General features: G+C 39.5%; 1 protein-coding gene across 1 annotated transcript in view; it reads right to left on the bottom strand.

Moving 5' to 3' along the window:
* LOC129865245 (ciliary-associated calcium-binding coiled-coil protein 1-like) overlaps positions 1–23,430 on the bottom strand; it is a 40,200-nt gene extending 16,770 nt beyond the window's left edge. The window contains exons 1-6 of the mRNA XM_055937870.1: positions 22,899–23,430; positions 22,637–22,731; positions 22,385–22,554; positions 16,462–16,600; positions 16,044–16,116; positions 10,647–10,754 (exon numbers count right to left, since the gene is read on the bottom strand). Coding sequence (XP_055793845.1) covers positions 10,647–10,754; positions 16,044–16,116; positions 16,462–16,600; positions 22,385–22,554; positions 22,637–22,731; positions 22,899–22,973 — 660 coding nt within the window. The 5' untranslated portion in view covers positions 22,974–23,430. The remainder of the gene's footprint in view (positions 1–10,646; positions 10,755–16,043; positions 16,117–16,461; positions 16,601–22,384; positions 22,555–22,636; positions 22,732–22,898) is intronic.
* Between the last annotated feature and the right edge of the window lie 268 nt (positions 23,431–23,698).

Here is a 23,698-nt window from a genome sequence, read left to right as displayed (position 1 = left end):
TTACATGTTCAGAATACCATTACAACTTTACCTACCATCTCCTACCCTTACACCCTGTTACATGTTCAGAATACCATTACAACTTTACCTACCATCTCCTACCCTGTTACATGTTCAGAATACCATTACAACTTTAACTACCATCTCCTACCCTTACAGAATACCATTACAACTTTAACCACCATCTCCTACCCTGTTACATGTTCAGAATACCATTACAACTTTAACTACCATCTCCTACCCTTACACCCTGTTACAAGTTCAGAATACCATTACAACTTTAACTACCATCTCCTACCCTTACAGAATACCATTACAACTTTAACCACCATCTCCTACCCTTACACCCTGTTACATGTTCAGAATACCATTACAACTTTAACTACCATCTCCTACCCTTACATCCTGTTACATGTTCAGAATACCATTACAACTTTACCTACCATCTCCTACCCTTACAGAATACCATTACAACTTTACCTACCATCTCCTACCCTGTTACATGTTCAGAATACCATTACAACTTTAACCACCATCTCCTACCCTGTTACATGTTCAGAATACAATTACAACTTTAACTACCATCTCCTACCCTGTTACATGTTCAGAATACCATTACAACTTTACCTACCATCTCCTACCATCTCCTACCCTGTTACATGTTCAGAATACCATTACAACTTTAACTACCATCTCCTACCCTTACAGAATACCATTACAACTTTAACCACCATCTCCTACCCTTACACGCTGTTACATGTTCAGAATACCATTACAACTTTAACCACCATCTCCTACCCTGTTACATGTTCAGAATACCATTACAACTTTAACTACCATCTCCTACCCTGTTACATGTTCAGAATACCATTACAACTTTAACTACCGTCTCCTACCCTTACTTCCTGTTACATGTTCAGAATACCATTACAACTTTAACTACCATCTCCTACCCTTACAGAATACCATTACAACTTTAACTACCATCTCCTACCCTTACAGAATACCATTACAACTTTAACTACCATCTCCTACCCTTACATCCTGTTACATGTTCAGAATACCATTACAACTTTAACCACCATCTCCTACCCTGTTACATGTTCAGAATACCATTACAACTTTAACTACCGTCTCCTACCCTTACTTCCTGTTACATGTTCAGAATACCATTACAACTTTAACTACCATCTCCTACCCTTACAGAATACCATTACAACTTTAACTACCATCTCCTACCCTTACAGAATACCATTACAACTTTAACCACCATCTCCTACCCTTACATCCTGTTACATGTTCAGAATACCATTACAACTTTAACTACCATCTCCTACCCTTACACCCTGTTACATGTTCAGAATACCATTACAACTTTACCTACCATCTCCTACCCTTACACCCTGTTACATGTTCAGAATACCATTACAACTTTACCTACCATCTCCTACCCTTACACCCTGTTACATGTTCAGAATACCATTACAACTTTAACTACCATCTCCTACCCTTACAGAATACCATTACAACTTTAACCACCATCTCCTACCCTGTTACATGTTCAGAATACCATTACAACTTTAACCACCATCTCCTACCCTGTTACATGTTCAGAATACCATTACAACTTTAACTACCATCTCCTACCCTTACAGAATACCATTACAACTTTAACTACCATCTCCTACCCTGTTACATGTTCAGAATACCATTACAACTTTAACTACCATCTCCTACCCTTACTTCCTGTTACATGTTCAGAATACCATTACAACTTTACCTACCATCTCCTACCCTTACACCCTGTTACATGTTCAGAATACCATTACAACTTTACCTACCATCTCCTACCCTTACACCCTGTTACATGTTCAGAATACCATTACAACTTTACCTACCATCTCCTACCCTTACACCCTGTTACATGTTCAGAATACCATTACAACTTTACCTACCATCTCCTACCCTGTTACATGTTCAGAATACCATTACAATTTAACTACCATCTCCTACCCTTACTTCCTGTTACATGTTCAGAATACCATTACAACTTTAACCACCATCTCCTACCCTGTTACATGTTCAGAATACCATTACAACTTTACCTACCATCTCCTACCCTGTTACATGTTCAGAATACCATTACAACTTTACCTACCATCTCCTACCCTGTTACATGTTCAGAATACCATTACAACTTTACCTACCATCTCCTACCCTTACTTCCTGTTACATGTTCAGAATACCATTATAACTTTACCTACCATCTCCTACCCTTACACCCTGTTACATGTTCAGAATACCATTACAACTTTAACCACCATCTCCTACCCTTACTTCCTGTTACATGTTCAGAATACCATTATAACTTTAACTACCACCTCCTACCCTTACAGAATACCATTACAACTTTACCTACCATCTCCTACCCTGTTACATGTTCAGAATACCATTACAACTTTAACTACCATCTCCTACCCTGTTACATGTTCAGAATACAATTACAACTTTAACTACCATCTCCTACCCTTACATCCTGTTACATGTACAGAATACCATTACAACTTTAACCACCATCTCCTACCCTTACACCCTGTTACATGTTCAGAATACCATTACAACTTTAACTACCGTATCCTACCCTGTTACATGTTCAGAATACCATTACAACTTTAACTACCATCTCCTACCCTGTTACATGTTCAGAATACCATTACAACTTTAACTACCATCTCCTACCCTGTTACATGTTCAGAATACAATTACAACTTTAACTACCATCTCCTACCCTGTTACATGTTCAGAATACAATTACAACTTTAACTACCATCTCCTACCCTGTTACATGTTCAGAATACAATTACAACTTTAACTACCATCTCCTACCCTGTTACATGTTCAGAATACAATTACAACTTTACCTACCATCTCCTACCCTGTTACATGTTCAGAATACCATTACAACTTTAACTACCGTCTCCTACCCTTACTTCCTGTTACATGTTCAGAATACCATTACAACTTTAACTACCATCTCCTACCCTTACAGAATACCATTACAACTTTAACTACCATCTCCTACCCTTACAGAATACCATTACAACTTTAACTACCATCTCCTACCCTTACATCCTGTTACATGTTCAGAATACCATTACAACTTTAACCACCATCTCCTACCCTGTTACATGTTCAGAATACCATTACAACTTTAACTACCGTCTCCTACCCTTACTTCCTGTTACATGTTCAGAATACCATTACAACTTTAACTACCATCTCCTACCCTTACAGAATACCATTACAACTTTAACTACCATCTCCTACCCTTACAGAATACCATTACAACTTTAACCACCATCTCCTACCCTTACATCCTGTTACATGTTCAGAATACCATTACAACTTTAACTACCATCTCCTACCCTTACACCCTGTTACATGTTCAGAATACCATTACAACTTTACCTACCATCTCCTACCCTTACACCCTGTTACATGTTCAGAATACCATTACAACTTTACCTACCATCTCCTACCCTTACACCCTGTTACATGTTCAGAATACCATTACAACTTTAACTACCATCTCCTACCCTTACAGAATACCATTACAACTTTAACCACCATCTCCTACCCTGTTACATGTTCAGAATACCATTACAACTTTAACTACCATCTCCTACCCTTACAGAATACCATTACAACTTTAACTACCATCTCCTACCCTGTTACATGTTCAGAATACCATTACAACTTTAACTACCATCTCCTACCCTTACTTCCTGTTACATGTTCAGAATACCATTACAACTTTACCTACCATCTCCTACCCTTACACCCTGTTACATGTTCAGAATACCATTACAACTTTACCTACCATCTCCTACCCTTACACCCTGTTACATGTTCAGAATACCATTACAACTTTACCTACCATCTCCTACCCTTACACCCTGTTACATGTTCAGAATACCATTACAACTTTACCTACCATCTCCTACCCTGTTACATGTTCAGAATACCATTACAATTTAACTACCATCTCCTACCCTTACTTCCTGTTACATGTTCAGAATACCATTACAACTTTAACCACCATCTCCTACCCTGTTACATGTTCAGAATACCATTACAACTTTACCTACCATCTCCTACCCTGTTACATGTTCAGAATACCATTACAACTTTACCTACCATCTCCTACCCTGTTACATGTTCAGAATACCATTACAACTTTACCTACCATCTCCTACCCTTACTTCCTGTTACATGTTCAGAATACCATTATAACTTTACCTACCATCTCCTACCCTTACACCCTGTTACATGTTCAGAATACCATTACAACTTTACCTACCATCTCCTACCCTGTTACATGTTCAGAATACCATTACAACTTTAACTACCATCTCCTACCCTTACAGAATACCATTACAACTTTACCTACCATCTCCTACCCTTACATCCTGTTACATGTTCAGAATACCATTACAACTTTAACCACCATCTCCTACCCTTACACCCTGTTACATGTTCAGAATACCATTACAACTTTAACTACCATCTCCTACCCTGTTACATGTTCAGAATACCATTACAACTTTAACTACCATCTCCTACCATCTCCTACCATCTCCTACCATCTCCTACCCTTACAGAATACCATTACAACTTTAACCACCATCTCCTACCCTTACTTACTGTTACATGTTCAGAATACCATTATAACTTTAACTACCACCTCCTACCCTTACATCCTGTTACATGTTCAGAATACCATTACAACTTTACCTACCATCTCCTACCCTGTTACATGTTCAGAATACCATTACAACTTTAACTACCATCTCCTACCCTGTTACATGTTCAGAATACCATTACAACTTTAACTACCATCTCCTACCCTGTTACATGTTCAGAATACAATTACAACTTTAACTACCATCTCCTACCCTTACATCCTGTTACATGTACAGAATACCATTACAACTTTAACCACCATCTCCTACCCTTACACCCTGTTACATGTTCAGAATACCATTACAACTTTAACTACCGTATCCTACCCTGTTACATGTTCAGAATACCATTACAACTTTAACTACCATCTCTTACCCTGTTACATGTTCAGAATACTATTACAACTTTACCTACCATCTCCTACCCTGTTACATGTTCAGAATACCATTACAACTTTAACTACCATCTCCTACCCTTACAGAATACCATTACAACTTTACCTACCATCTCCTACCCTGTTACATGTTCAGAATACCATTACAACTTTACCTACCATCTCCTACCCTTACTTCCTGTTACATGTTCAGAATACCATTACAACTTTACCTACCATCTCCTACCCTGTTACATGTTCAGAATACCATTACAACTTTACCTACCATCTCCTACCCTTACTTCCTGTTACATGTTCAGAATACCATTACAACTTTACCTACCATCTCCTACCCTGTTACATGTTCAGAATACCATTACAACTTTAACTACCATCTCCTACCCTTACACCCTGTTACATGTTCAGAATACCATTACAACTTTACCTACCATCTCCTACCCTTACACCCTGTGACACGTTCAGAATACCATTACAACTTTAACTACCAACTCCTACCCTTACAGAATACCATTACAACTTTACCTACCATCTCCTACCCTGTTACATGTTCAGAATACCATTACAACTTTAACTACCATCTCCTACCCTGTTACATGTTCAGAATACCATTACAACTATAACTACCATCTCCTACCCTGTTACATGTTCAGAATACCATTACAACGTTACCTACCATCTCCTACCATCTCCTACCATCTCCTACCCTTACACCCTGTTACATGTTCAGAATACCATTACAACTTTACCTACCATCTCCTACCCTTTCAGAATACCATTACAACTTTACCTACCATCTCCTACCCTTAAACCTGTTACATGTTCTGAATACCATTACAACTTTAACTACCATCTCCTACCCTGTTACATGTTCAGAATACCATTACAACTTTACCTACCATCTCCTACCCTTACACCCTGTTACATGTTCAGAATACCATTACAACTTTAACTACCACCTCCTACCCTTACAGAATACCATTACAACTTTAACCACCATCTCCTACCCTTACACCCTGTTACATGTTCAGAATACCATTACAACTTTAACCACCATCTCCTACCCTTACATCCTGTTACATGTTCAGAATACCATTACAACTTTACCTACCATCTCCTACCCTGTTACATGTTCAGAATACCATTACAACTTTAACTACCATCTCCTACCCTTACAGAATACCATTACAACTTTAACTACCATCTCCTACCCTGTTACATGTTCAGAATACCATTACAACTTTAACTACCATCTCCTACCATCTCCTACCATCTCCTACCATCTCCTACCCTTACAGAATACCATTACAACTTTAACTACCATCTCCTACCCTGTTACATGTTCAGAATACCATTACAACTTTAACTACCATCTCCTACCCTGTTACATGTTCAGAATACCATTACAACTTTAACTACCATCTCCTACCCTTACATCCTGTTACATGTTCAGAATACCATTACAACTTTACCTACCATCTCCTACCCTTACACCCTGTTACATGTTCAGAATACCATTACAACTTTACCTACCATCTCCTACCCTTACACCCTGTTACATGTTCAGAATACCATTACAACTTTACCTACCATCTCCTACCCTTACACCCTGTTACATGTTCAGAATACCATTACAACTTTACCTACCATCTCCTACCCTGTTACATGTTCAGAATACCATTACAACTTTAACTACCATCTCCTACCCTTACAGAATACCATTACAACTTTAACCACCATCTCCTACCCTGTTACATGTTCAGAATACCATTACAACTTTAACTACCATCTCCTACCCTTACACCCTGTTACAAGTTCAGAATACCATTACAACTTTAACTACCATCTCCTACCCTTACAGAATACCATTACAACTTTAACCACCATCTCCTACCCTTACACCCTGTTACATGTTCAGAATACCATTACAACTTTAACTACCATCTCCTACCCTTACATCCTGTTACATGTTCAGAATACCATTACAACTTTAACTACCATCTCCTACCCTGTTACATGTTCAGAATACAATTACAACTTTAACTACCATCTCCTACCCTGTTACATGTTCAGAATACCATTACAACTTTACCTACCATCTCCTACCATCTCCTACCCTGTTACATGTTCAGAATACCATTACAACTTTAACTACCATCTCCTACCCTTACAGAATACCATTACAACTTTAACCACCATCTCCTACCCTTACACCCTGTTACATGTTCAGAATACCATTACAACTTTAACCACCATCTCCTACCCTGTTACATGTTCAGAATACCATTACAACTTTAACTACCATCTCCTACCCTGTTACATGTTCAGAATACCATTACAACTTTAACTACCGTCTCCTACCCTTACTTCCTGTTACATGTTCAGAATACCATTACAACTTTAACTACCATCTCCTACCCTTACAGAATACCATTACAACTTTAACTACCATCTCCTACCCTTACAGAATACCATTACAACTTTAACTACCATCTCCTACCCTTACATCCTGTTACATGTTCAGAATACCATTACAACTTTAACCACCATCTCCTACCCTTACACCCTGTTACATGTTCAGAATACCATTACAACTTTAACTACCATCTCCTACCCTGTTACATGTTCAGAATACCATTACAACTTTAACCACCATCTCCTACCCTGTTACATGTTCAGAATACCATTACAACTTTACCTACCATCTCCTACCCTTACACCCTGTTACATGTTCAGAATACCATTACAACTTTACCTACCATCTCCTACCCTGTTACATGTTCAGAATACCATTACAACTTTAACTACCATCTCCTACCCTTACAGAATACCATTACAACTTTACCTACCATCTCCTACCCTGTTACATGTTCAGAATACCATTACAACTTTAACTACCATCTCCTACCCTTACAGAATACCATTACAACTTTAACTACCATCTCCTACCCTGTTACATGTTCAGAATACCATTACAACTTTAACTACCATCTCCTACCCTGTTACATGTTCAGAATACAATTACAACTTTAACTACCATCTCCTACCCTTACAATCTGTTACTACATGTTACAATCAACCGTTATGGTAACTACCATCTCCTACCCTTACATTCTGCTACTATAATGTTTCAATCAATCGTTATGGTAACTACCATCTCCTACCCTTACAATCTGTTACTACATGTTTCAATCAATCGTTATGGTAACTACCATCTCCTACCCTTACATTCTGCTACTATAATGTTTCAATCAATCGTTATGGTAACTACCATCTCCTACCCTTACAATCTGTTACTACATGTTTCAATCAATCGTTACGGTAACTACCATCTCCTACCCTTACAATCTGTTACTACATGTTTCAATCAATCGTTACGGTAACTACCATCTCCTACCCTTACAATCTGTTACTACATGTTTCAATCAATCGTTACGGTAACTACCATCTCCTACCCTTACAATCTGTTACTACATGTTTCAATCAATCGTTACGGTAACTACCATCTCCTACCCTTACAATCTGTTACTACATGTTTCAATCAATCGTTACGGTAACTACCATCTCCTACCCTTACAATCTGTTACTACATGTTTCAATCAATCGTTATGGTAACTACCATCTCCTACCCTTACAATCTGTTACTACATGTTTCAATCAATCGTTATGGTAACTACCATCTCCTACCCTTACAATCTGTTACTACATGTTTCAATCAATCGTTACGGTAACTACCATCTCCTACCCTTACAATCTGTTACTACATGTTTCAATCAATCGTTACGGTAACTACCATCTCCTACCCTTACAATCTGTTACTACATGTTTCAATCAATCGTTACGGTAACTACCATCTCCTACCCTTACAATCTGTTACTACATGTTACAATCAATCGTTACGGTAACTACCATCTCCTACCCTTACAATCTGTTACTACATGTTTCAATCAATCGTTACGGTAACTACCATCTCCTACCCTTACAATCTGTTACTACATGTTTCAATCAATCGTTACGGTAACTACCATCTCCTACCCTTACATCCTGTTACTACATGTTTCAATCAATCGTTATGGTAACTACCATCTCCTACCCTTACAATCTGTTACTACATGTTTCAATCAATCGTTATGGTAACTACCATCTCCTACCCTTACAATCTGTTACTACATGTTACAATCAATCGTTATGGTAACTACCATCTCCTACCCTTACAATCTGTTACTACATGTTTCAATCAATCGTTATGGTAACTACCATCTCCTACCCTTACAATCTGTTACTACATGTTTCAATCAATCGTTATGGTATGTACTAGTAGTAGTCGTGACACAGTGATCAGTCATAAGGTCAGGCTTCAGTTCTCAGTGAAGAGGTCGTCAACAGTGTGACAGCACCCCCCTGTGGTCTTATGGGAAACAGCACTGACTTGGAAGAGGAGTTTTAGAAAAGGAGTGATACTAACTCAGAAACAATACACAATAATACAATATGTATGATTTATTCATCTACTTGTCTTTTTAATCCAGGTAGTAAACTAAAACAGCAAACTAAGACATCAGCTGTGAGCAACAACTTAAGCAGAGCCCATGGTAGAGTCAATTACAGTACAGGACCTCTTCCTGCTGTTCAACATGGTAGAGTCAATTACAGTACAGGACCTCTTCCTGCTGTTCAACATGGTAGAGTCAATTACAGTACAGGACCTCTTCCTGCTGTTCAACATGGTAGTCAATTACAGTACAGGACCTCTTCCTGCTGTTCAACATGGTAGAGTCAATTACAGTACAGGACTTCTTCCTGCTGGTCAACATGGTAGTCAATTACAGTACAGGACCTCTTCCTGCTGGTCAACATGGTAGAGTCAATTACAGTACAGGACTTCTTCCTGCTGGTCAACATGGTAGAGTCAATTACAGTACAGGACCTCTTCCTGCTGGTCAACATGGTAGAGTCAATTACAGTACAGGACTTCTTCCTGCTGGTCAACATGGTAGAGTCAATTACAGTACAGTACCTCTCCCTGCTGTTCAACAGGAGTCATGTAATGAGGTAGTCCTACAGTACAGTACCTCTTCCTGCTGGTCAACAGGAGTCATGTAATGAGGTAGTCCTACAGTACCTCTTCCTGCTGTTCAACAGGAGTCATGTAATGAGGTAGTCCTACAGTACAGTACCTCTCCCTGCTGTTCAACAGGAGTCATGTAATGAGGTACTCCTACAGTACAGTACCTCTTCCTGCTGGTCAACAGGAGTCGTGTAATGAGGTAGACATCAGTATTCCTACAGTACAGTACCTCTTCATGCTGGTCAACAGGAGTCATGTAATGAGGTAGTCCTCAGTACCTCTTCCTGCTGGTCAACAGGAGTCATGTAATGGAGGTAGTCCTCAGTACCTCTTCCTGCTGGTCAACAGGAGTCATGTAATGGAGGTAGTCCTCAGTACCTCTTCCTGCTGGTCAACAGGAGTCATGTAATGGAGGTAGTCCTCAGTATTCCTACAGTACAGTACCTCTTCCTGCTGGTCAACAGGAGTCATGTAATGGAGGTAGTCCTCAGTATTCATGCCTTCTTCCAGGGGAGCTCCACAGTCTGCTGAGCTGATCACCTCTATGGTCCTCTGGAAGACAAGTTAGTCAGGAAACAGAGGTTGTAATGGCAGCCATGATCTTACAGTAGAATACGTTGGATGTCTGCCTTCACATTTGTGAATATATTAAGGATCATATGAACTGGTAACAGACCGTGTAAAGATATCAATGGGAGACCAAACAGACTCATCATAGCTCCAAACTGTCAGGGTTGAGTCACTATACTACAGCTCTCTGTCTCTGGAAATGATGAGTAGTTTATTATGTCACATCCTGGAACGTTGCAGCTCCTAGAAAATAGCTCTGGTTGAACAAATCAATTTAAAGGGATCTGATGTTATTATAGGCTCCATACATGCTGTGATAATGAAATCTGATGTTATTATAGGCTCCATACATGTTGTGATAATGGTATCTGATGTTATTATAGGCTCCATACATGCTGTGATAATGAGATCTGATGTTATTATAGGCTCCATACATGCTGTGATAATGGGATCTGATGTTATTATAGGCTCCATACATGCTGTGATAATGAGATCTGATGTTATTATAGGCTCCAAACATGTTGTGATAATGGGATCTGATGTTATTATAGGCTCCATACATGCTGTGATAATGAGATCTGATGTTATTATAGGCTCCATACATGTTGTGATAATGGGATCTGATGTTATTATAGGCTCCATACATGCTGTGATAATGAGATCTGATGTTATTATAGGCTCCATATATGCTGTGATAATGGGATCTGATGTTATTATAGGCTCCATACATGTTGTGATAATGGGATCTGATGTTATTATAGGCTCCATACATGTTGTGATAATGGGATCGGATGTTATTATAGGCTCCATACATGTTGTGATAATGAGATCTGATGTTATTATAGGCTCCATACATGCTGTGATAATGAGATCTGATGTTATTATAGGCTCCATACATGCTGTGATAATGAGATCTGATGTTATTATAGGCTCCATACATGCTGTGATAATGGGATCTGATGTTATTATAGGCTCCATACATGCTGTGATAATGAGATCTGATGTTATTATAGGCTCCATACATGCTGTGATAATGGGATCTGATGTTATTATCGGATACATAAATGCTGTGATAATGAGATCTGATGTTATTATAGGCTCCATACATGTGATAATGCGATCTGATGTTATTATAGGATACATACGTGCTGTGATAATGGGATCTGCTGTTATTATAGGCTCCATACATGCTGTGATAATGAGATCTGATGTTATTATAGGCTCCATACATGCTGTGATAATGGGATCTGATGTTATTATAGGCTCCATACATGCTGTGATAATGGGATCTGATGTTATTATAGGCTCCATACATGCTGTGATAATGAGATCTGATGTTATTATAGGCTCCATACATGCTGTGATAATGGGATCTGATGTTATTATAGGCTCCATACATGCTGTGATAATGAGATCTGATGTTATTATAGGCTCCATACATGCTGTGATAATGGGATCTGATGTTATTATAGGCTCCATACATGCTGTGATAATGAGATCTGATGTTATTATAGGCTCCATACATGCTGTGATAATGAGATCTGATGTTATTATAGGCTCCATACATGCTGTGATAATGGGATCTGATGTTAATATAGGCTCCATACATGTTGTGATAATGAGATCTGATGTTATTATAGGCTCCATACATGCTGTGATAATGGGATCTGATGTTATTATAGGCTCCATACATGCTGTGATAATGATATCTGATGTTATTATAGGCTCCATACATGCTGTGATAATGATATCTGATGTTATTATAGGCTCCATACATGCTGTGATAATGAGATCTGATGTTATTATAGGCTCCATACATGCTGTGATAATGGGATCTGATGTTATTATCGGATACATAAATGCTGTGATAATGAGATCTGATGTTATTATAGGCTCCATACATGTGATAATGCGATCTGATGTTATTATAGGATACATACGTGCTGTGATAATGGGATCTGCTGTTATTATAGGCTCCATACATGCTGTGATAATGAGATCTGATGTTATTATAGGCTCCATACATGCTGTGATAATGGGATCTGATGTTATTATAGGCTCCATACATGCTGTGATAATGGGATCTGATGTTATTATAGGCTCCATACATGCTGTGATAATGAGATCTGATGTTATTATAGGCTCCATACATGCTGTGATAATGGGATCTGATGTTATTATAGGCTCCATACATGCTGTGATAATGAGATCTGATGTTATTATAGGCTCCATACATGCTGTGATAATGGGATCTGATGTTATTATAGGCTCCATACATGCTGTGATAATGAGATCTGATGTTATTATAGGCTCCATACATGCTGTGATAATGAGATCTGATGTTATTATAGGCTCCATACATGCTGTGATAATGGGATCTGATGTTATTATAGGCTCCATACATGTTGTGATAATGAGATCTGATGTTATTATAGGCTCCATACATGCTGTGATAATGGGATCTGATGTTATTATAGGCTCCATACATGCTGTGATAATGATATCTGATGTTATTATAGGCTCCATACATGCTGTGATAATGATATCTGATGTTATTATAGGCTCCATACATGCTGTGATAATGAGATCTGATGTTATTATAGGCTCCATACATGCTGTGATAATGGGATCTGATGTTATTATCGGATACATAAATGCTGTGATAATGAGATCTGATGTTATTATAGGCTCCATACATGTGATAATGCGATCTGATGTTATTATAGGATACATACGTGCTGTGATAATGGGATCTGATGTTATTATAGGCTCCATACATGCTGTGATAATGAGATCTGATGTTATTATAGGCTCCATACATGCTGTGATAATGGGATCTGATGTTATTATAGGCTCCATACATGCTGTGATAATGGGATCTGATGTTATTATAGGCTCCATACATGCTGTGATAATGAGATCTGATGTTATTATAGGCTCCATACATGTTGTGATAATGGGATCTGATGTTATTATAGGCTCCATACATGCTGTGAGAGGAACAGAGTGAACTGTTTGAATAACTTTGTTTCAGCACAGTACATGCAGTATAGGGCCAGTACATGCAGTATAGGGCCAGTACATGCAGTATAGGGCCAGTACATGCAGTATAGGGCCAGTACATGCAGTATAGAGCCAGTACATGCAGTATAGAGCCAGTACATGCAGTATAGAGCCAGTACATGCAGTATAGAGCCAGTACATGCAGTATAGGGCCAGTACATGCAGTATAGGGCCAGTACATGCAGTATAGGGCCAGTACATGCAGTATAGAGCCAGTACATGCAGTATAGGGCCAGTACATGCAGTATTGAGCCAGTACATGCAGTATAGGGCCAGTACATGCAGTATAGGGCCAGTACATGCAGTAAAGGGCCAGTACATGCAGTATAGGGCCAGTACATGCAGTATAGGGCCAGTACATGCAGTATAGGGCCAGTACATGCAGTATAGAGCCAGTACATGCAGTATAGAGCCAGTACATGCAGTTTAGGGCCAGTATATGCAGTATAGGGCCAGTACATGCAGTATAGAGCCAGTACATGCAGTATAGGGCCAGTACATGCAGTACAGGGCCAGTACATGCAGTACAGGGCCAGTACATGCAGTATAGAGCCAGTACATGCAGTATAGGGCCAGTACATGCAGTATAGGGCCAGTTCATGCAGTATAGGGCCAGTACATGCAGTATAGAGCCAGTACATGCAGTATAGGGCCAGTAATTGCAGTATAGGGCCAGTACATGCAGTATAGAGCCAGTACATGCAGTATAGGGCCAGTACATGCAGTATAGGGCCAGTACATGCAGTATAGGGCCAGTACATGCAGTATAGGGCCAGTACATGCAGTATAGGGCCAGTACATGCAGTATAGGGCCAGTACATGCAGTATAGAGCCAGTACATGCAGTATAGAGCCAGTACATGCAGTATAGGGCCAGTACATGCAGTATAGGGCCAGTACATGCAGTATAGGGCCAGTACATGCAGTATAGAGCCAGTACATGCAGTATAGAGCCAGTACATGCAGTATAGGGCCAGTACATGCAGTATAGAGCCAGTACATGCAGTATAGGGCCAGTAATTGCAGTATAGGGCCAGTACATGCAGTATAGAGCCAGTACATGCAGTATAGGGCCAGTACATGCAGTATAGGGCCAGTACATGCAGTATAGGGCCAGTACATGCAGTATAGGGCCAGTACATGCAGTATAGGGCCAGTACATGCAGTATAGGGCCAGTACATGCAGTATAGAGCCAGTACATGCAGTATAGAGCCAGTACATGCAGTATAGGGCCAGTACATGCAGTATAGGGCCAGTACATGCAGTATAGGGCCAGTACATGCAGTATAGAGCCAGTACATGCAGTATAGAGCCAGTACATGCAGAATGGGACCAGTGCATTTACAGTAAAGTGCTTCCACTAGTTTGACTTCTGATGGTGAGACAGTCAGAGATGACAGATAAATGGTCTCCTGATGGTGAGACAGTCAGAGATGACAGATAAATGGTCTCCTGATGGTGAGTTAGTCAGATGACAGATAAATGGTCTCCTGATGGTGAGTTAGTCAGAGATGACAGATAAATGGTCTCCTGATGGTGAGTTAGTCAGAGATGACAGATAAATGGTCTCCTGATGGTGAGTTAGTCAGATGACAGATAAATGGTCTCCTGATGGTGAGTTAGTCAGAGATGACAGATAAATGGTCTCCTGATGGTGAGATAGTTAGTCAGAAATGAAAGTTACAGATACATGGTTAGGGACAATGACAGGAACGGACTCTCTTTATGGTCACTGCCCTTCCAAGGTACCCACTAGCTTCCTTAAGGAAACCTCATACATACAGACAGACACAGCCTCACCTTCTTTCCAAGGAGCAGCTCCTCTCTAGGTTGGTTGAAGGGCATACATACAGACACACACAGTCTCACCTTCTCTCCAAGGAGCAGCTCCTCTCTAGGTCGGTTGAAGAGCATACATACAGACACACAGTCTCACCTTCTCTCCAAGGAGCAGCTCCTCTCTAGGTCGGTTGAAGAGCATACATACAGACACACAGTCTCACCTTCTCTCCAAGGAGCAGCTCCTCTCTAGGTCGGTTGAAGAGCATACATACAGACACACACAGCCTCACCTTCTCTCCAAGGAGCAGCTCCTCTCTAGGTCGGTTGAAGAGCATACATACAGACACACAGTCTCACCTTCTCTCCAAGGAGCAGCTCCTCTCTAGGTCGGTTGAAGAGCATACATACAGACACACACAGCCTCACCTTCTCTCCAAGGAGCAGCTCCTCTCTAGGTTGGTTGAAGAGAAACTCATAGAGTTGGTAGTTCTGAAAGAGACTATAGTAAAACAGGTGAACCAAGATGAGTAACCAACAGATCAGAACTTCAACATCCACTATGAGGTTCACTGCTCTGAATGGATTATCACCAGGTAACATTTACATTTACATTTAAGTCATTTAGCAGACGCTCTTATCCAGAGCGACTTACAAATTGTAAAGTTCATACATATTCATCCTGGTCCCCCCGTGGGAAATGAACCCACAACCCTGGCGTTGCAAGCGCCATGCTCTCCCAACTGAGCCACACGGGACTCGAGGTAAGTAAGGGCAGTGTTCGTGTGATATTAATCATGTAGGCCCTACTTTAAAAAAAAAGGCTAAGAGAGAAGAGTCTTGCTACCTGCACTTCAGGTAGTCAGTGATGCACACGGCATGCTCAGCATCAAACAGGGAGTCCACCTCTGGAGAAGGAGACTGGCGCGTTCCTGACATCAACTTGGCAAACTCATTCAGGTTATCAACAAACGGCATCTGCTTCTCTGGGACGTCGAGGACAGATATGAACACAGGTATTAGCCGCAGCACGTCCATATTGACGTTAGCCATAAGAGTCTGACTGGACGTTCATTACTTTCCTCTCTAGCAGGAACGGTGCCGTGCCAAGATCAGGACAGCCAAGATCAGGACAGCTAAGATCAGGACAGCCAGATCAGGACAGCCAGATCAGGACAGCCAGATCAGGACAGCCAGATCAGGACATCCAGATCAGGACAGCCAGATCAGGACAGCCAGATCAGGACAGTCAGATCAGGACAGCCAAGATCAGGACAGCTAAAATCAGGACAGCCAGATCAGGACAGCCAGATCAGGACAGCCAGATCAGGACAGCCAGATCAGGACATCCAGATCAGGACAGCCAGATCAGGACAGCCAGATCAGGACAGTCAGATCAGGACAACCAGATCAGGACAGCTAAGATCAGGACAGCCAGATGTGGACAGCCAGATCAGGACAGTCAAGATCAGGACAGCCAGATCAGGACAGCCAGATCAGGACAGCCAGATCAGGACAGCCAGATCAGGACAGCCAGATCAGGACAGCCAGATCAGGACAGCTAAGATCAGGACAGCCAGATGTGGACAGCCAGATCAGGACAGTCAAGATCAGGACAGCCAGATCAGGACAGCCAGATCAGGACAGTCAAGATCAGGACAGCCAGATCAGGACAGCCAGATGTGGACAGCCAGATGTGGACAGGCAGATCAGGACAGCTAAGATCAGGACAGCTAAGATCAGGACAGCCAGATCAGGACAGCCAGATCAGGACAGCCAGATCAGGACAGCCAGGAGCGTGAGATGTGTCTCGGTAAATGTACCTTAATCCAAGGATGGGAGATGGCGCTGTATTCCTAATTATCCCAAATCCCATTTATGGATTAAGGTACGTTTTCCCAAGCAATATCTCGCGCCGGCTCCATGGTGTCCACATTCTGGCAGAGCACCGCCCCGGCTAGAGAGAGAAGTAATAAACGTCTAGTAGGATTCTTATGGCTACATTGATGAATTCCACAACTAGCACAGCCCCTAATGAAGGTCTTGATGATTAGGAGGTTGAACACACAGCCCCTAATGAAGGTCTTGATGATTAGTAGGTTGAACACACAGCCCCTAATGAAGATATTAATGATTAGGTGGTGAACACACAGCCCCTAATGAAGGTCTTGATGATTAGGAGGTTGAACACACAGCCCCTAATGGTATTAATGATTAGGAGGTTGAACACACAGCCCCTAATGAAGGTATTAATGATTAGGTGGTTGAACACACAGCCCCTAATGAAAGGCAAAATGAGTAGAATTGCGTGAAATTAGTTATAAATTGCTCAATCTTCTCTCCATGACTCTGTTCCAGGGCAAAATAGTAGAATTGTGTGAAATTAGTTATAAATTGCTCAATCTTCTCTCTATGACTCTGTTCCAGGGCAAAATGAGTAGAATTGTGTGAAATTAGTTATAAATTGCTCAATCTTCTCTCTATGACTCTGTTCCAGGGCAAAATGAGTAGAATTGTGTGAAATTAGTTATAAATTGCTCAATCTTCTCTCTATGACTCTGTTCCAGGGCAAAATGAGTAGAATTGTGTGAAATTAGTTATAAATTGCTCAATCTTCTCTCTATGACTCTGTTCCAGGGCAAAATGAGTAGAATTGTGTGAAATTAGTTATAAATTGCTCAATCTTCTCTCTATGACTCTGTTCCAGGGCAAAATGAGTAGAATTGTGTGAAATTAGTTATAAATTGCTCAATCTTCTCTCTATGACTCTGTTCCAGGGCAAAATGAGTAGAATTGTGTGAAATTAGTTATAAATTGCTCAATCTTCTCTCTATGACTCTGTTCAAGGGCAAAATGAGTAGAATTGTGTGAAATTAGTTATAAATTGCTCAATCTTCTCTCTATGACTCTGTTCCAGGGCAAAATGAGTAGAATTGTGTGAAATTAGTTATAAATTGCTCAATCTTCTCTCTATGACTCTGTTCCAGGGCAAAATGAGTAGAATTGTGTGAAATTAGTTATAAATTGCTCAATCTTCTCTCTATGACTCTGTTCCAGGGCAAAATGAGTAGAATTGTGTGAAATTAGTTATAAATTGCTCAATCTTCTCTCTATGACTCTGTTCCAGGGCAAAATGAGTAGAATTGTGTGAAATTAGTTATAAATTGCTCAATCTTCTCTCTATGACTCTGTTCCAGGGCAAAATGAGTAGAATTGTGTGAAATTAGTTATAAATTGCTCAATCTTCTCTCTATGACTCTGTTCCAGGGCAAAATGAGTAGAATTGTGTGAAATTAGTTATAAATTGCTCAATCTTCTCTCTATGACTCTGTTCCAGGGCAAAATGAGTAGAATTGTGTGAAATTAGTTATAAATTGCTCAATCTTCTCTCTATGACTCTGTTCCAGGGCAAAATGAGTAGAATTGTGTGAAATTAGTTATAAATTGCTCAATCTTCTCTCTATGACTCTGTTCCAGGGCAAAATGAGTAGAATTGTGTGAAATTAGTTATAAATTGCTCAATCTTCTCTCTATGACTCTGTTCCAGGGCAAAATGAGTAGAATTGTGTGAAATTAGTTATAAATTGCTCAATCTTCTCTCTATGACTCTGTTCCAGGGCAAAATGAGTAGAATTGTGTGAAATTAGTTATAAATTGCTCAATCTTCTCTCTATGACTCTGTTCCAGGGCAAAATGAGTAGAATTGTGTGAAATTAGTTATAAATTGCTCAATCTTCTCTCTATGACTCTGTTCCAGGGCAAAATGAGTAGAATTGTGTGAAATTAGTTATAAATTGCTCAATCTTCTCTCTATGACTCTGTTCCAGGGCAAAATGAGTAGAATTGTGTGAAATTAGTTATAAATTGCTCAATCTTCTCTCCATGACTCTGTTCAAGGGCAAAATGAGTAGAATTGTGTGAAATTAGTTATAAATTGCTCAATCTTCTCTCTATGACTCTGTTCCAGGGCAAAATGAGTAGAATTGTGTGAAATTAGTTATAAATTGCTCAATCTTCTCTCTATGACTCTGTTCAAGGGCAAAATGAGTAGAATTGTGTGAAATTAGTTATAAATTGCTCAATCTTCTCTCCATGACTCTGTTCCAGGGCAAAATGAGTAGAATTGCGTGAAATTAGTTATAAATTGCTCAATCTTCTCTCCATGACTCTGTTCCAGGGCAAAATGAGTAGAATTGTGTGAAATTAGTTATAAATTGCTCAATCTTCTCTCTATGACTCTGTTCAAGGGCAAAATGAGTAGAATTGCGTGAAATTAGTTATAAATTGCTCAATCTTCTCTCTATGACTCTGTTCCAGGGCAAAATGAGTAGAATTGTGTGAAATTAGTTATAAATTGCTCAATCTTCTCTCCATGACTCTGTTCCAGGGCAAAATGAGTAGAATTGCGTGAAATTAGTTATAAATTGCTCAATCTTCTCTCCATGACTCTGTTCCAGGGCAAAATGAGTAGAATTGTGTGAAATTAGTTATAAATTGCTCAATCTTCTCTCTATGACTCTGTTCAAGGGCAAAATGAGTAGAATTGTGTGAAATTAGTTATAAATTGCTCAATCTTCTCTCCATGACTCTGTTCCAGGGCAAAATGAGTAGAATTGTGTGAAATTAGTTATAAATTGCTCAATCTTCTCTCCATGACTCTGTTCCAGGGCAAAATGAGTAGAATTGTGTGAAATTAGTTATAAATTGCTCAATCTTCTCTCCATGACTCTGTTCCAGGGCAAAATGAGTAGAATTGTGTGAAATTAGTTATAAATTGCTCAATCTTCTCTCCATGACTCTGTTCCAGGGCAAAATGAGTAGAATTGCGTGAAATTAGTTATAAATTGCTCAATCTTCTCTCCATGACTCTGTTCCAGGGCAAAATGAGTAGAATTGCGTGAAATTAGTTATAAATTGCTCAATCTTCTCTCTATGACTCTGTTCCAGGGCAAAATGAGTAGAATTGTGTGAAATTAGTTATAAATTGCTCAATCTTCTCTCTATGACTCTGTTCCAGGGCAAAATGAGTAGAATTGTGTGAAATTAGTTATAAATTGCTCAATCTTCTCTCCATGACTCTGTTCCAGGGCAAAATGAGTAGAATTGTGTGAAATTAGTTATAAATTGCTCAATCTTCTCTCTATGACTCTGTTCCAGGGCAAAATGAGTAGAATTGTGTGAAATTAGTTATAAATTGCTCAATCTTCTCTCTATGACTCTGTTCCAGGGCAAAATGAGTAGAATTGTGTGAAATTAGTTATAAATTGCTCAATCTTCTCTCTATGACTCTGTTCCAGGGCAAAATGAGTAGAATTGTGTGAAATTAGTTATAAATTGCTCAATCTTCTCTCCATGACTCTGTTCCAGGGCAAAATGAGTAGAATTGTGTGAAATTAGTTATAAATTGCTCAATCTTCTCTCCATGACTCTGTTCCAGGGCAAAATGAGTAGAATTGTGTGAAATTAGTTATAAATTGCTCAATCTTCTCTCCATGACTCTGTTCCAGGGCAAAATGAGTAGAATTGTGTGAAATTAGTTATAAATTGCTCAATCTTCTCTCTATGACTCTGTTCCAGGGCAAAATGAGTAGAATTGTGTGAAATTAGTTATAAATTGCTCAATCTTCTCTCCATGACTCTGTTCCAGGGCAAAATGAGTAGAATTGTGTGAAATTAGTTATAAATTGCTCAATCTTCTCTCTATGACTCTGTTCCAGGGCAAAATGAGTAGAATTGCAGCAAACTTGCTTTCAAACGGCAACGTCTCAAATTGTGAAGTTTTGGAGGAAATTAACTCTAAAACGTCTATTTTCTTCGCTCTGCTGTCAAGCGGGGAGCAACTTAAAATTTCTCGCAAAGTGAGGTGGAACCCCAACTAAATGTTACTTAGGGCCCACAAAAAAGGCTGTCTGCATGTGTGGGTATAGATGTGGATATGCAGGCCTGCGAGCCACTGTGGCCGGGCATGATGAGTTCAGATTTTGTGGCCCCCACCCCCAATCAAAGTTTCTCCATCCCTGGTTGGGGCACACTCGTGGTAACAAATCAAAATGATAGGTTGCACAGTAAATTACTCATCTCATATGTATATACTGTATTCTATATTATTCTACAGTATCTCATTCACTTAATAATGTTTACATATCTTGCATTTCTCATCTCATATGTATATACTGTTTTCTATACTATACTACGGTATCTCATTCACTTAATAATGTTTACATATCTTGCATTACTCATCTCATATGTACATACTGTATTCTATACTATTCTACGGTATCTCATTCACTTAATAATGTTTACATATCTTGCATTACTCATCTCATATGTATATACTGTATTCTATACTATTCTATGGTATCTCATTCACTTAATAATGTTTACATATCTTGCATTACTCATCTCATATGTACATACTGTATTCTATACTATTCTATGGTATCTCATTCACTTAATAATGTTTACATATCTTGCATTTCTCATCTCATATGTATATACTGTTTTCTATACTACTGTATCTTAGTCCGTTCCGCTCTGACATCACTTGTCCATATGTATATATTCTTAACTCCATTTCTTTACTTTAGATTTGTGTATATTGGGTATATGTTATGTAATCTGTTAGATATTACTTGTTAGATATTACTGCACTGTCGGCGCTAGAAACACAAGCAATACGCTACACCCGCAATAACATCTGCTAATCATGTGTATGTGACCGATAAAATGTGATTTGATACTGTCTGTTACCTCTAAATCCTATGACTTACCCCTGATATTGTCCAGTAACACTTGCAGTAGAGCCATGATGAATGAGATCTGTTGACAGGTGTAGTTCATCTCCCTGGCCCACCAGAAGCCAGAGACAAAGTAGTCCAACAGGGCTGCCTCCTTCAGACATGTCTGGTAGTTCTTCAAACCAAGTATTTCTTCAAACTGGCTGTAGTAAAACAAAAAGGTTAGCATACATGAAACACTTACAAATAAACTGGCTAGTAGGCCTATATATCCTTGCTACTTACAGTTGCACTTGTTCCACTGTCAAATCCAACAGCGTGTTGATTTGTTCATGGGAAATAAGTTTCCATTGAGGGTTGGCTTTTTCAGCATCATTGTCCTGTATTCATTGGGTTCAGAACACAAGTGGGTTTGGTTAACTAGCCAAACTATGTTAGCTTTAGCTATGATACAAGTTTGTCAAATAATCCAAATAACCAGACAAATGATGTAGCAAATCATTCAAATAATATCAACTATTAATAGGGTTTTAACATATCTTCCTACTTTGGACGCAGCGTCATTTCTGTCGTTTGCATTTTTATCCGCTGACTTGTTGCTTTGTTTCGCTTTTGCCGACATGTTATTGTCACCTGCGTTACTATGGCAACATGTCCACAGTGAACGGGCGGTGAGCTTCCGGGCGGTGAGCTTCCGGTCCGTCTGGTCTATCGAGATGGATAAAGCTGATATTAGAATCTCAGTGTTGCCAATTATATTTAGCGAGTATTCAGACACCTCTAGCGACACATTTTCAAAAAAGGACAGCCAATAGCTACTTTCCTTACTGAGAAGTTGGCAACACTGTGCTAGATCTGTGTAGTCAACTTGTAACCAGTGCTTGGCTTGGGCCGGAGATGTCCGGAGCGCCGTACTGGTACTTCTAATTTTAGACGTATTGCATTCCGTCTCCTCTATAAAAGAAAGCCAATGAAAGTACAGTATGAAGAGAGGCAGAAGCTGCTTCTCCAATATAAAACCTCACAGCACTTGAAGGCGTTGACATGCTGTTGTCTGGCTGAACTCATGGGTAGAAACATGTCGGTCTCTCGCACCGAACTGCGCATGTGCAAGCCGTCGTTTGATATAAAGTTATTTTTTATGAAAATCAAAACGTGTCATTTTTCTCACTTTCACTTGGTTGGAGTAATAACATGTTCAACTAATTAAGCCACTAGCTTAAATCTATGTTGTGCTTTTATATTTCGAGAAAAATTATCAAATACGAATGAAGGCGGGATCTGCATTGAATAGCAATGAAGAGTGGACATTCATTTCCTTGTTCAGCTTTGTATTATTATACTTGT

The sequence above is a fragment of the Salvelinus fontinalis genome, chromosome 1, assembly GCF_029448725.1.
Source record: "Salvelinus fontinalis isolate EN_2023a chromosome 1, ASM2944872v1, whole genome shotgun sequence".
In the NCBI taxonomy this organism is placed as follows: domain Eukaryota; kingdom Metazoa; phylum Chordata; class Actinopteri; order Salmoniformes; family Salmonidae; genus Salvelinus; species Salvelinus fontinalis.
This window is presented reverse-complemented; position numbering and strand designations above follow the sequence as displayed.